We start from the raw sequence: 14,848 nt of genomic DNA, 5'->3' as shown, positions 1-14,848 counted from the left end.
TGGTAGGGGAAAAAAGAGAGAAAAAGAAATCATGGCGTTTCTGATTAAAATTGATAATGGCTTTCTGACTTTTGAGCAGAAGAGATGATGGCCGTGCTGCTCGGTTTTTATCCTGTAAATCAGTGAAATGATTCAGGACGTCAGAGAAGAGTGTCTCATACTGCTTCAGACTGCTCAGTGTAAGATGCAATTTGAGAGAGAAATGTCAGTAATGAAAGTTTGATTGAACATTAAGTATTTTTTGCTTCCAAAGGAGGGTATTTAGCAGATTTTTTTTTTCTTCTGGAAAATACTTTGTGGAATATATCTCCCTTTTACAACCTTTAAAGTCATAATCTGTTCTTCAACTTATAAATGTAAGTTCCTGCTCAGCTAGAAAATGTGGAAAAACCAGTCAGTCTTGTAGATGGCAAACTACAACAAGCACATGGGAGTCCAATTAGCAGCCCTGAGAGTCAAGAAAGGTCACCACAGCGCTCGGTTCATACAGGTGAGATGGTTCGGTGTGACAGACTTGTCTGAAGAGGATGACAGATCCTGAGGGAATCTTCAGCACAGGTCTTGTCTCCGTGTTGAAAAGATGTGATACTAAGAGGGAAGTAGGAGACCTTGGAGCTCAGTGTTCCATGGAAGATGCTGCAGCTATGCAGACCTTTGCCTTCATGCATTCTGGGCACAACCTCTCCCTCCTGTTGTGTAGCCATAAACAGCCACAGGGACTCTGTTCTCTGTGGCAGAGCCTACCGGTGTTTCTGATGCCAATACTACATGGTCTAAAAAGCTCTGCATCTCTACCAGCTGGTCCTGTGCCTCCTTTGGCAGCAGGTGGAAGGCCAGCATCCCCCTCTCTGGTGTTTTATAAAAAGCCTAGAGACTCTGACCTGTCTCCAGACCCTTTTGTACTCTTTGGGACTCAGTGATCGCTCTGTGAGCCCCTCGTAAGAACAACTGAAGACCAGGATATGAGGCTGCTCAGCAGAGATATGCTGTAAGACATCCTTGCTGTTGGCTCCAACAACAGAGACATGTTGGTGATATTTAAGCCCTGTCCGTGCCTGTACGCAGTTTATACCAGGGAGTCTGAAGGCGACCTTGCAGCCTTTTTCTGCTTTTGTCCCAGATGTGCTCAGTCACCGCTGGCCGGTGGATCTTTGTGTTTTCTTACTGCACTTCAGAACAACATACCCCACTCCATAGTTAAGCTTACATACACTTGTGCTTCGCATGTGTATCTAAGCTTAACTAAGGATTTTTTCAAAGGATACCAGATATTTGTGTCCTGAACTAAGCTGTACAGGGATAAGCCCATTACCAAACAAAACTTTCTCAGTGCAGTGGGATGATGTTACACTATAACTGCTCCTCTCGACTCCATCTTGAGCTACCATGAGGAAGCTGCCTGGGCTGTTTAAGTGACTCTCATCAAATGGTACCCATGCAGAAAAAACACTTGAGTGTAACTACCCAGATTAATCCATGGTTGCCTCATTGCTTGATGGAGAGGGCTACAATGCCTGCTCAGCAACTGCTTTGTGTTCATCATAGCCAGCCCATATCACAAAAGGCCTCAGTTTCAGCTTGTCGTGAACATTTTCTAATTGACACCTCACTGTTGAAGTGTGTAGTGTTGTGCTTATCAGTGCCTACTTTGTTCATCCTTGTAGTACACTGCTTAATGCACTTTTACCATGGGAAAGGCCACGGACAGTTATGGGCCAAATATGAGGATAAAGGTGTTGCTATAAAAACATTAATATACAGTACAGTTTTTATACATATCATTTTTAGCTCAAGGATGGGTCTTGTCACCACCTCAGATTTAAATAGTGGATGGACACAGTCAGGGAAATATGAGGAATAGGAAGGAAACCTTCCCACGAAAATGTGAGGCAATGGATCGTCTTCACTGCTCACACAAGTACATATCATGCCTGGATCTTCATGAATCTAACAGGACTGGCATTAAGACAGTAAGAAATGTCTGCCCCACTTGGTTCTCTGGCTTTTTGGATCTTTTTTTTTTTTTTTTTAATGTACGTAAAAACACAGCTACAGCTTCTTTCTGTGAAGCTCAATACTAGATGGTTACTCTGGATAATCCACACACCTTGCAGTACAGACTACTCTTTGGTAAAACAAAAAGTAATTTCAATGAAAACTGTTGATAATGAGGTTTGTGCATTATCTAGACTAACCAAGACCCTTTTTTTGTTGCTGTTGATCTTTTATTTTCTAGTCAATTGAGCTCCGCTATGAACTATGAAATGTTTTTCACCCAGACCTCAGATATGAATATCAAAATCTCTATGGCCAAGCATTGCCATGTAATTGTAATTTGGGTGAACCAATCCTTTTAAATGCATCTGTGGTTTCCACAGGACAGATATCAACAATTTGTAAAGGAGAGAAGCTAAAAAAAAAAAAAAAAAAAAGCCAACCAAGAAATGAGCTGTAGTCTGTTGTTGATGATATGCCTCAGTGAAAGAGCTTCCTCGTCTGTCTCTCCATTCAGCCTCCCTTTATCAGCTCATGCGGTTTTAAGTGTGTGCGTGCTTTTTCTTCGTTATCTTTTGATAGTGCCCCTCCGCTCTCGCACTCATGCACACTCGCTCACCAATGGTGTGTCACCTGTTCCATCAGTGACTCATGTGTCCCCTGTGGTCAGTGCTGTGTTGAGTATATAAATGGATGTTTCAGGGCGATTTGTTCAGCTGTGTTAAAAACAGACATTGTTCCCTGGACTTCGACCTCCCCTTCCCTCTGTCATACTGCTGCTCTACCTCTCTCTGCTCCTCCACTCTCTCTCTTTTTCTCATGCTCTTGATCTCTTGCTCAGTTGCTCTCTTCCCCTGCCTCCTGCTCTTTTTTTAAAACAGTCTCTGCTCCCTGGTATTAGATGTGTTGTTATTGTTGTTCTATGAATAAGAGATATGTAGCCTCAGGCACTTAGAATGGCACTCCACCTTGCTGCACTGTAAATACTGTGTTGAATAGTAGGCTGTATATATGCATGTACACACACACACACACACACACACACACACACACACACACACACACACACACATATATACACACACAAAATAGGCCAACTAAAACACTGTAACATTAAGTAGTTTGCTTACATCCACTTTGAAACTCAGGCAATTTGGCATTTCTCTGTTTTTGCAGCAGTGAACTAAAGTATAATTTATAACCACATAGTGCACCACTTTCTCTTCGCAAATGCAGACGTACATATGCATTGTAAGCTAATTATACCTCTCCACATTTTATAGGTGATCGTCCCTGTTGGGGAGAATCTTCAGATTTCATGTTTTGTTTTTCAGTGGATCATACTTAGTTTTCGTCTGTTGTGCCGTTGTTTTCTGCATATAAGGTAAAATAGATGGGGGGTAGGGATTGTTTTTAAGATTTTAATAGTACTACAACTCTTACCCTTACTGCTTTTCAAAAAGAAAGAAATAATAGACTTAACATTGCTTTATTTTCTGTTTATGTTGTATGTATAGATTAACATCTTTGAGTAGCAAACTGCATCAGCATTGTTTTGAACAAATCACTAATGGTTCATTTTTATCATTAACACATGTTTGTAAGATTTAGTTAAGTCCATGTGTGTTCTCCAGGCTGCTAGCATACATAACACACCAGGGGCAACGACAGATGAACTATGAGCTAGCAGGTCGTAAACTGTACATTTCTGAGTTTGTATGTGATGGACTTTCGGTAGATGTTTGAACAGATTGCTCGTGTTTCTGACAGTACATGCAAGACACTTGTGGCAATGAGCGTAACCGCACATTTGAACGTTTAGCTCTCTCTGGCATTGTTGGCATTGCTGCCCCCCTCCCCTCGTACACCCAGTCTCCAGGAGAGAGAGAGCTCTCTTCTGGATTGGGAGTAGTGTAAATACATCACAGACTCGAGATAAAACGTGCAAGATAAATTCTGTGTTGCAGTAATAAATTGGAAATCTATTTTCTTAATTTCTCCAGTACCAAGAGAAGAACCGATAACGTTGGAGCTTATCGATACTGCGGCCTTTAATCTTTGATAACACCGGGGCCCATTTCATACGAGGTTCCAGTACCCATCAATAATGGAGAAGATGGCCTTTTGTCTATATTCTCATTTCAGTTCAATTTGTGAGGAGGGTTCAACCAATTAAAAAAAATATGATGCTACTTCTTGGCTTGTTATGATGCTCTTTAATGCCAAAGAGAAATAAATTTCCTTTGTTTTTTTATCATTGAGCAGTCAATTAAACCTTTGCCCCTTGGCTCAGTCCAGGCATCCATAAAGTGAAATATGAATTCCACGGCCAAATCATTCTAATTTTCGTTAGCTTGACCTAATTTTAAGGAAGTGTGTTTGAAAGAGTTTTCACTGTTTGACAGAATGTAGCTGTTGGCTGCATTTTGAGGACCTTCCTCTCTTCTTTTTTTTTTTTTGCACTGGGTTTACAGCTCTAATCTACATATCTGTCTCACACTATCTGGCTCTCCCTCCCATTTTCTCTCGCTGTGTTTATCGCAACACACATACAGATGCATCCTTGAATAAACTCTCCATACACTGATGTAGAACTTCAAAAGATGTACGCAGGAAGAAAATATACCAGGACCTTTATTTGGCTGTGACGTGTGTGCAGTCCAGTTGAAATGGTTTGATATAAATATACACATGCTCTACTCCTCATTTTGGGAAGCTCAATCCCTCTGTTCCTCTTAAATTATACAAAGCGTTATTTATAAGCGTGTGAGGTTTTTTTTTTTTTTTTTTTTTTTTTTTTTTTCTTTCTCCCCTCCATCCATGTTGCTTTTTCCTCACGCTGAAGGCAATGATCGCCCATCCACCCTTTGTTTTCACTGTGTTCTTTTCTATGTCCTTCACCATTTCCCATCTTCATATCCCCTTTCTCCTCGTCTGCCTCTTGCTCTCCCCCATGCCTGTAGTTTATTTGGCAACCGTTGCTTGGGGGCATATGGAATCTAATTTAGCCAGTAATCAAGAGCTCCGATTGGTGTGTGTGCGCCTTTTGTGTGTGTTTCTGCATCTTGGTGTTCCTGTTTGTTTGTGTCTTCCTGTATTGGCATTAAGCTAAGAGACTCTTCTCATTTACCGAAACCTCACAGAGTCAGAAGAAAACAAAGGAAGAAAAGAAGGAACTTATGTTTCCAGGAAACGACGTTACCATTTTTGCTTTAGTATTAGCCTCTAATTCAGAGTTTCCTCTTGTTGCTGACATCCATCTTTATTTACTACTTATTATATGTTATGTAATTTTTTTGTGAGTCTGTTTGATAGATAAACTGCTGCTGGTAAATCTTGTTGTACTATCATAACGCCATCAATATAATGAAACATTTATTAAAACTCTTCTGTTGCCAGTGTTCTTGCTATGGACTTAAAGAGTTTATGAAATATTTAGTAAAACTATTTTATTTCTTGCATTTGTTATGGAGTTATATATCAGATTTGGTAAACTTGACATCACATTTCCAAGGTTTAAAGACAACAGCTAATGAATACATACTTTAAAGTGAAATTATTTATGTTACTTCGCTAAGAGAATTGCCACTTATAACAGATCAGTGAACAAAGCCTTTTCTTGTTCTTTAATGTAAACAGATCTATGTGCTGCGCACAGTGTATCAGTGGAAAAAGAGCACACTGGGAAATAAATAGGTAGGCAGTCTGTTGCTCATAACTTCACTGTATTATCCCGTAGCCTCTGTAGAGAAGATTTTGGCAGAGGTTACACAGAAAATAAATATCTGTAGATATAGAAGGTTGAAAATAAAGCTATTTGTTTGAATATCAAGCGTTTAGCTGCAGACCTGCGTCATCAATGCCCTGTCATCACCATTTATAGCTCAGATTAAATATGAATGTTAGTTACAAGGTGATTGATTAAATTGTTGCATTATCCTGTGAGAGTCTAGATGTTTTCATTAATCTGTTAGTGCTTTTCCATTCACCTGTTTATATGCACATTTTCAAAAAAGTGGAAGTTTGACGTTGGATATCGCAAAAAAGTTTGTACGCTTGGCTCATGTGCAAAAGTTGGTGTATCGATAATGACAGAATGAAAACAGACTTGACTTGTAAACCATGATGTACATGAAGCATGTGACGTTCAATAATTACATAATCTCATTTTGCCTTCATCTGCAACGGTTTAATGGAACGTGATTGGATTATTAGCACCACCAGCTGTTTATCTTTGATGAGCTTAACTCCTAATATTCACGTAACGGTACTGGATGGAAATAATCTTTTATTAACACTGTCTTTCGCTTGTGCTCGGACATTTGCACTACACATGGACTAAAGCCTTACTTGTGCCATGCATCTACTCCCCAGAAATAGCATGCATGTGTGTATGCACTGTATATTTCTGAACATGAATGTGCCAAATGCTCTGAATTTGCATTCTAATTCAGTACGAGTAATTACTGGACCATTGTTGCATGTTTCCCTGCTGAAATGAATCGGATTACAACCTGTGTGCACTTTTTTCCCAACTGCCTTCACCAGTTATGTCTACATACCAATAAACGACAACGTTGTTGCAGTAAAGTAACCTGAAGTACAGCATACAGTCACTAAAAATAATACTGTACAACTTTTACACCAAAGAATCCTGTGTTTCACCATGTAAAATCTAATAATGTGCTGAGCACAGAGATGGACACATGGATCTGTATTACACCCAAACTCTTCAGCAGCTCTTAAATAGACATAATGGAAAAAAGGAATGCTCTGTTAAATGATAAATGGTGACAAAGTGTGTAATATTTAAAATGTACAAGTTTTCTCGAGTTGTGATTGAAAGCAAGGACTCATTTCTCAGAAAGCACTTTGATGCTTGTACTTCACCTCTTATCTCCTCCCCGTTTCTTCCTCTGAATCACAGCCGCCACACACACACACACACACTAATGGTTCCCGTTCCTATAAAACTCTTCCTGGCTTTGTGATTAAGAAAGTCTCTTCAAGCTTTTCTTCCATGTCTGTTTTTTTTTTTATTTTTTTTTTTTAACCACACTCTTCACAGAAGTGTATGGTTTCACTTCTTGTTCAGACGTGTCCCATGCTTCGTGTGTTGTAGCCTTGTACACATGTTCTTGAGGAGTGCGATTTATGATGTGTGAAAACTTGAAATGCTGTTCGTCAATAGGAGAAAGAAAGTCCGTGGGGAAGGACAGAGAGAGACGGACTCTCCTGGATACCAATATTTTACAGCCCTGTGTTATTTTTCATCCTGACTTAAATTGGCTACATGATCTGACTGCTGTATAAAGTGGACATCCCAGAGCTACAATATGAAGGTTATTGGTAATCAAGCTTGTGCTAGCATAAGACTCGAAAGGTAACCTCTCCGGCCCTCCCACCCCTCCTTCTCCCTGCTCCACCCAGCCCTTTACTTACACCGTCATGGTGTTGCTGTCTCAGCTAATGCAGGAAGCGGGAGCCTGCTAGCCTGTGAGTCAGCGCTATTCACGTCTGACTCACAGACTCTTCCAGCAGCTAATACTAGCTTGAAGTGAGGTCAAGTACTGATTGACAGCTTTGAGCTCCCACCCTTGACTTTGCCCTTCTCTGATTAGTTGTTCAATGAGCCTGGATCACAGAAGCCTTTGACAGTATCTCTCAAAAGGTTACTCACTGTATCTAATATGACTGAAGATGCATCTTGTGTTGTCATTTACAGCTGATAAAACTGATTGATCAATAAGTTGAACAACAGAAAATTAATCTGCAACTGTTTTTATCATATGTCCAAGCCAAAAGTTAAACTGTTCTCTGCTACCAGTATCTCCACCGCTTTTCTCTGCTTTGTATCATTGGAAATTGGAATTTGCCTCACAGAGAGATTAATTTTTGGCATTTGATTACAAAGAGTTTTTGGTGGAAGACTCAGACTTTTAGACCCCGCTGTGTACGAGCAAATACTCCTCCTTATTTTAGAAGTTGGATGATTTTTGGATGTCTGATCTTTGTCTTTGCCTTTTTTTTTTTTTTTTTTTTTTTTTTTTTTTTTTTGTCACAGGGAGACTATGATCCAGTCAAAACCAGAGTTCTTCACCTCAAAATGAACCCCACTTCTGTTGCCAAGCAACAGCGCCAGCAGGAAGTGGAATCTCTCCGGGAGGAAGTGACGCATCTCAGGGAGCTTGTGCGCTCGCTGCAGGATGGAGGCGCTCTGGTCCACTCTCAGGACGACTCCAGCATGCACAGCTCCAGCCTCGGCCTCAGTTTGCCGCCATCGAAGGAGGTGCAAGGTAAGATCCTCAACACACACTCGCACTGACAGACTCTCGCACTAAATCGGCTTGCAGTAGCCTCGTAATAATGGAAACGGGGCAGTTGGGAAGTTGCACTGACTTTCCCCATTGTCCATCACATTTCCATTGCCGTTCATTTTTTTTATTTTTTTTTTTATACGTGCACGTCTTGCAGGTTAAAAGGCTGGCATAATTTGTGTTATGGAATAAATTTGGCATTTTTCTACTTTATTTCACTGCATTTCTATAATGTACAGTGTCTAGAAAGAGTAAGTGAACCCTTTGGAATGACCTGGTTTCCTGCATTGATTGGTCATAAGATATGATCTGATCTTAAAGACACATACGTCGACAAACACTGTCCTTAGCTAATGTCACACAAGCAATTATAATATTTTGTGTCTTTATTGAACACACCCATTGAACATTCACAGTCCCAATGGAAAAATTAAGTGAACCTTGGATTTAACAACCGGTTAAACCTCCTTTTTAGCACCAATAACCTCAAACGAGCTCTTTCTGTAGCTGCTGATCAGACCTGCTCAATGTTCAGGCGGAAGTTTCGACCATTCTTCCTTTTTAAAGAGCTGTTTCAGGTCAGCCATATTTTTAGGAACACTGGTTTGAGCAGCTCTCTTCAGGTCATTCCACAGCATCTCTACTGGTTGAAGGTCTGACCGGGCCACTCCAACAGGTGGATGTTCTGTTTGAAGTCATTCTGTGGAAGGGTTACTTTGATGTTTAGTGTCATTGTCCTGCTGTAGCTTTTACTTCCCAGTTTCTACTGAGGTTCTTTGTTACATTATTTAGTATTCTGCCTCGTGCTTTTGGAGTCATCTTAGCTGGGCGCCTACCTCCAGGGAGAGTAGCCACAGAACCAAATCATCTATTGACAGCTTGACTGCGGACTGATGAATATTTACACTGTTTGAGATGACTGTAACCTTTTAAGCTTTATACATGCCTCTTGTGAATAGCAAACTCAAAATGTTTAAATGTTTTTTGTAAGTCAAAATAGCTCCAATCCACACCATAGCTTGTTTCATTAATTCGACTCCAGATTTTATTAACTCCTGACTCCAGTTAGCGGGACTTTTTCCAGCCCGTGAATGTTTGATGTTTTTGAATATGGACAAGAACAGTACAATGATTTGTGTGTTATTATTTAAAATAGCTTGTGTTTGTTCGGAATTGTAACCTGGATGAAGATCTGACCATATTTTAGGACAGATTTTAACATAAATCATTCCAAAGTTTTCACTTACTTTTGCCATACCTCTGATCTCTGTGAAAGCTTTTCTGACCTACATAATATTTCTGCCTAAGTAAGCTAAAGTGTATAAAAATGAGAAGAGAGACACTGTTAATGTACTCCCTCTGGCGGCTGGGTTCTTAAACCAGAGTAAGAAGAAAATGGCTTCATTGATATTTAAAGCCACTGAGGCCTTTGTCCACTTAGGTGTGAGTCTGTGACAGACAGTTATAGGGAGGAAGTGCAGTTATGACAGGGTTAAATATTTAATTGGAGTTCAGGGCAGCTCGGCACTGGAAGTCTGTTGGCTAATTTGTCTTGAGGACTACAGTGTGATGCATGCCCTCTCCCACTCTCTGTCCCTTGCTCACCGACACTCTAACTCATCTCTCTCTCGTCTTCCACCTCCCATCATTCATTTTCCTCTTTACACTTCCCTTCACTCTTGTCGTCTTTCTGTCATTTTCCCCAGCCATTAAATTTTGCCAGTCTGTTTTTGTTCCTCTGTTCTTCTTCTTTTTTTTCTGGTGAAATGATGATTGACTTTCTTACCAGTGTGCTCCATTTAAACTCAAGCAGATAATCCAGAGCTAATGTGTCTGTTCAGACCAGAGTCGGTGCAGTGGAAAAGTATCAGACATGAACTGAGTAATTTTTATGTCTCAGACATGGGGCCGGGCTATAGGACTCGATATCAATATCATGATTATTCTTAACTCTTACCTTGATAATGATTAATGAACGATCACTTTGGGTCTGAGTGATTAAACAAATTATTGGTGTTAGATATGGGCGCTGTTGCATTCACCATTGTCTGGTGGTCAGGAGTGATACGACCCAATCAGGAGAGGAGGCAGGTATCTGTGTAATTTCTTCTAAAAGTCTCTGTTTCTATCCATCCAGACTACAATGCAACCTTAGAGTTTTCAGACAAAAAAGCCAGCTGTAAATGTAGTGAAAGTGATGTTTTTAAAAAAAAAAAAAAAAAAAAAAAAAAAAAAAAAAAAGAAATGTATGAGACTCAGTGTTTGCGCTCGTGTCATCCATATTGCTAGCTTTGCTTTTAGTAAACAGACTAATTTTAGTTAGACAGGAAAGAGGCACATGACTGCACACGAGGTCGTATTTTATTTTATTTTTTTAAAGGGGGCAGTTCATGAATGCATGCAGTGAGGAAAGTATGAACCAAAAGTCTGTGAGATGTCGGGTTTGATAGGTTTACCAGGGAATAAACCAGCTCTACTCAGATTGTTTATGTAGAGAAGTTTTACTGCATGTATTGTATATGACTAAATGAGTTATAAAACCCTCTGTCAGTAGGTCATCTCTTGCAAAATGAAGCGCTCAATATAGGAATGAACTGTGGCAAAATTCCCTCTTTGCCCCATAAGGCATTGTGGGTTTTTGAGTCTTTATGATTATGGCACTAGCACCTTAATTGTAGTCAACTGGAACATTTTCTGCAAATAGAAAACTCTGTCTTCCACATTTAATTGCACAATTCATGAACGTATAACATTTCCATTTGTCTAAACTGCGGTTCACAATGAGATTTTTAATCACAGCTTAAACGCTTAACACTTACCACAACACTTTGAGTCTTGTAATTTTTGTGTTGGTGCCATGTGTAGGTGGGCAGTATTACCAGAGACCTCAGAGCTAATTGTCCATTTTTACACAGAGTAGAGACCATTATGAAAACATTCAAATGAAGTTTAGAATTAAAGTGACAGGAATTATTCTTTAATATGGCTAATTTTTGCACCAGATAAGAAATCCCTATTTTATATATATATATATATATATATATATAATAATACTCACTGAGCATTTTTTAAATAAAATTAAACCTGTGAATTGAGCTATGTATGAAGGTTTTTTTTCTTTTGCTCCTTCTTGGAAGCATCCTGAGGGTGACTCTGCAGTCGGAAGTGAAAACACTATTGAACATATTGAGTTTCAACACTCGGTTCACCTGCTGTCGTCCTCTTGCAGGGCTTCATTTTATTTCAGTAAAACATTTTTTCCCACCCCACCGCTTACAGATTAATCTTGCCAGGCCATAATCCCCCTTACTTTTAGTGCCATAACCCATCTTTTCTNCTGCAAATAGAAAACTCTGTCTTCCACATTTAATTGCACAATTCATGAACGTATAACATTTCCATTTGTCTAAACTGCGGTTCACAATGAGATTTTTAATCACAGCTTAAACGCTTAACACTTACCACAACACTTTGAGTCTTGTAATTTTTGTGTTGGTGCCATGTGTAGGTGGGCAGTATTACCAGAGACCTCAGAGCTAATTGTCCATTTTTACACAGAGTAGAGACCATTATGAAAACATTCAAATGAAGTTTAGAATTAAAGTGACAGGAATTATTCTTTAATATGGCTAATTTTTGCACCAGATAAGAAATCCCTATTTTATATATATATATATATATATATATATATAATAATACTCACAACCGAGTGTTGAAACTCAAATATGTTCATATAGTGTTTTCACTTCCGGCTGCAGAGTCACCCTCAGGATGCTTCCAAGAAGGAGCAAAAGAAAAAAAACCTTCATACATAGCTCAATTCACAGGTTTAATTTTATTTAAAAAATGCTCAGTGAGTATTATTTATATATTATAATATATATATATATATATATAAAATAGGATTTCTTATCTGGTGCAAAAATTAGCCATATTAAAGAATAATTCCTGTCACTTTAATTCTAAACTTCATTTGAATGTTTTCATAATGGTCTCTACTCTGTGTAAAAATGGACAATTAGCTCTGAGGTCTCTGGTAATACTTGCCCACCTACACATGGCACCAACACAAAAATTACAAGACTCAAAGTGTTGTGGTAAGTGTAAGCGTTTAAGCTGTGATTAAAAATCTCATTGTGAAACCGCAGTTTTAGACAAATGGAAATGTTTACGTTCATGAATTGTGCAATTAAATGTGGAAGACAGAGTTTTCTATTTGCAGAAAATGTTCCAGTTGACTACAATTAAGGTGCTAGTGCCATAATATTAAGACTCAAAAAACCCACAATGCCTTATGGGGCAAAGAGGGATTTTGCCAGCAGTTCATTCCTATATTGAGCGCTTCATTTTTGCAAGAGATGACCTAACTGACAGAGGGTTTTATAACTTCATTTAGTCATATACAGTACATGCAGTAAAACTTCTCTACATAAACAATCTGAGTAGAGCTGGTTTATTCCCTGGTAAACCTATCAAACCCGACTCTCACAGACTTTTGGTTCATTCTTTCCTCACTGCATGCATTCATGAACTGCCCCCTTTAAAAAAATAAAATAAAATACGACCTCGTGTGCAGTCATGTGCCTCTTTCCTGTCTAACTAAAATTAGTCTGTTTTTTACTAAAGCAAAGCTAGCAATATGGATGACACGAGCGCAAACACTGAGTCTCATACAATTCTTTTTTTTTTTTTTTTTTTTTTTTTTTTTTTTAAAAAACATCACTTTCACTACATTTACAGCTGGCTTTTTGTCTGAAAACTCTAAGTTGCATTGTAGTCTGATGGATAGAAACAGAGACTTTTAGAAGAAATTACACAGATACCTGCCTCCTCTCCTGATTGGGTCGTATCACTCCTGACCACCAGACAATGGTGAATGCAACAGCGCCCATATCTAACACCATTAATTTGTTTAATCACTCATCAGACCCAAAGTTGATCGTTCATTAATCATTATCAAGGTAAGAGTTAAGAATAATCATGATATTGATATCGAGTCCTATAGCCGCCCCATGTCTGAGACATAACAATTACTCAGTTTCATACTTTTCCACTGCACCGACTCTGGTCTGAACAGACACATTAGCTCTGGATTATCTGCTTGAGTTTAAATGGAGCACACTGGTAAGAAAGTCAATCATCATTTCACCAGAAAAAAAGAAGAAGTACAGAGGAACAAAAACAGCGACTGGCAAAATTTAATGGCTGGAAAATGACAGAAAGACGACAAGAGTGAAGGGAATGTAAAGAGGAAAATTGAATGGTGGGTGGTGGAAGACGAGAGAGAGATGAGTTAGAGTGTCGGTGAGCAAGGGACAGAGAGTGGAGAGGGCATGGCATCACACTGTAGTCCTCAAGACAAATTAGCCAACAGACTTCCAGTGCCGAGCTGCCCTGAACTCCAATTAAATATTTAACCCTGTCATAACTGCACTTCCTCCCTATAACTGTCTGTCACAGACTCCACCTAAGTGGACAAAGGCCTCAGTGGCTTTAAATATCAATGAAGCCATTTTCTTCTTACTCTGGTTTAAGAACCCAGCCGCCAGAGGGAGTACATTAAACAGTGTCTCTCTTCTCATTTTTATACACTTTAGCCTTACTTAGCAGAAGAAATATTATGTTAGGTCAGAAAAGCTTTCACAGAGATCAGAGGTATGGCAAAAAGTAAGTGAAAACTTTGGAATAATTTATGTTAAAATCTGTTCCTAAAATATGGTCAGATCTTCATCCAGGTTACAATTCCGAACAAACACAAGCTATTTTAAATAATAACACACAAATCATTGTACTGTTCTTGTCCATATTCAAAAAAATCAAACATTCACGGGCTGAAAAAGTCCCGCTAACTGGAGTCAGGAGTTATAAAAATCTGGAGTCGAATTAATGAAACAAGCTATGGTGTGGATTGGAAGCTATTTTGACTTACAAAAAACATTTAAACATATTGAGTTGCTATTCACAAGAGGCATGTATAAAGCTTAAAAGGTTACAGTCATCTCAAACAGTGTAAAATATTCATCAGTCCGCAGTCAAAGCTGTCAATAGATGATTTGGTTCTGTGGCTTACTCTCCCTGGAGGTAGGCGCCAGCTAAGATGACTCCAAAAGCACGAGCAGAATACTAAATAATGTAAACAAAGAACCTCAGTAAGAAACTGGGAAGTAAAAGCTACAGCAGGACAATGACACTAAACATCAAAGTAACCCTTCCACAGAATGACTTCAAACAGAACATCCACCTGTTGGAGTGGCCCGGTCGGACCTTCAACCAGTAGAGATGCTGTGGAATGACCTGAAGAGAGCTGCTCAAACCAGTGTTCCTAAAAAATATGGCTGACCTGAAACAGCTCTTTAAAAAAGAAGAATGGTCGAAACTTCCGCCTGAACATTGAGCATGTCTGATCAGCAGCTACAGGAAAGAGCTCGTTTGAGGTTATTGGTGCTTAAAAAGGAGGTTTAACCGTTGTTTAAATCCAAGGTTCACTTAATTTTTCCATTGGACTGTGAATGTTTCAATGCGGGTTATCTCTCTCC

At 39.2% G+C, this 14,848-nt stretch overlaps 1 protein-coding gene across 1 annotated transcript in view; it reads left to right on the top strand.

Annotated features, from left to right (window-relative positions):
• mad1l1 (mitotic arrest deficient 1 like 1) overlaps positions 1-14,848 on the top strand; it is a 62,769-nt gene that overhangs the window by 23,700 nt on the left and 24,221 nt on the right. The window contains exon 16 of the mRNA XM_022738215.1: positions 8,060-8,291. Within this exon, the coding sequence (XP_022593936.1) occupies positions 8,060-8,291 (232 nt within the window). The remainder of the gene's footprint in view (positions 1-8,059; positions 8,292-14,848) is intronic.

This window comes from Seriola dumerili, unplaced genomic scaffold (genome assembly GCF_002260705.1).
Source record: "Seriola dumerili isolate Sdu_G_001 unplaced genomic scaffold, Sdu_1.0 BDQW01000035.1, whole genome shotgun sequence".
NCBI lineage: Eukaryota > Metazoa > Chordata > Actinopteri > Carangiformes > Carangidae > Seriola > Seriola dumerili.
Note: the sequence above shows the minus strand (reverse complement) of the source record. Positions and strands in the feature narration are given on the sequence as shown.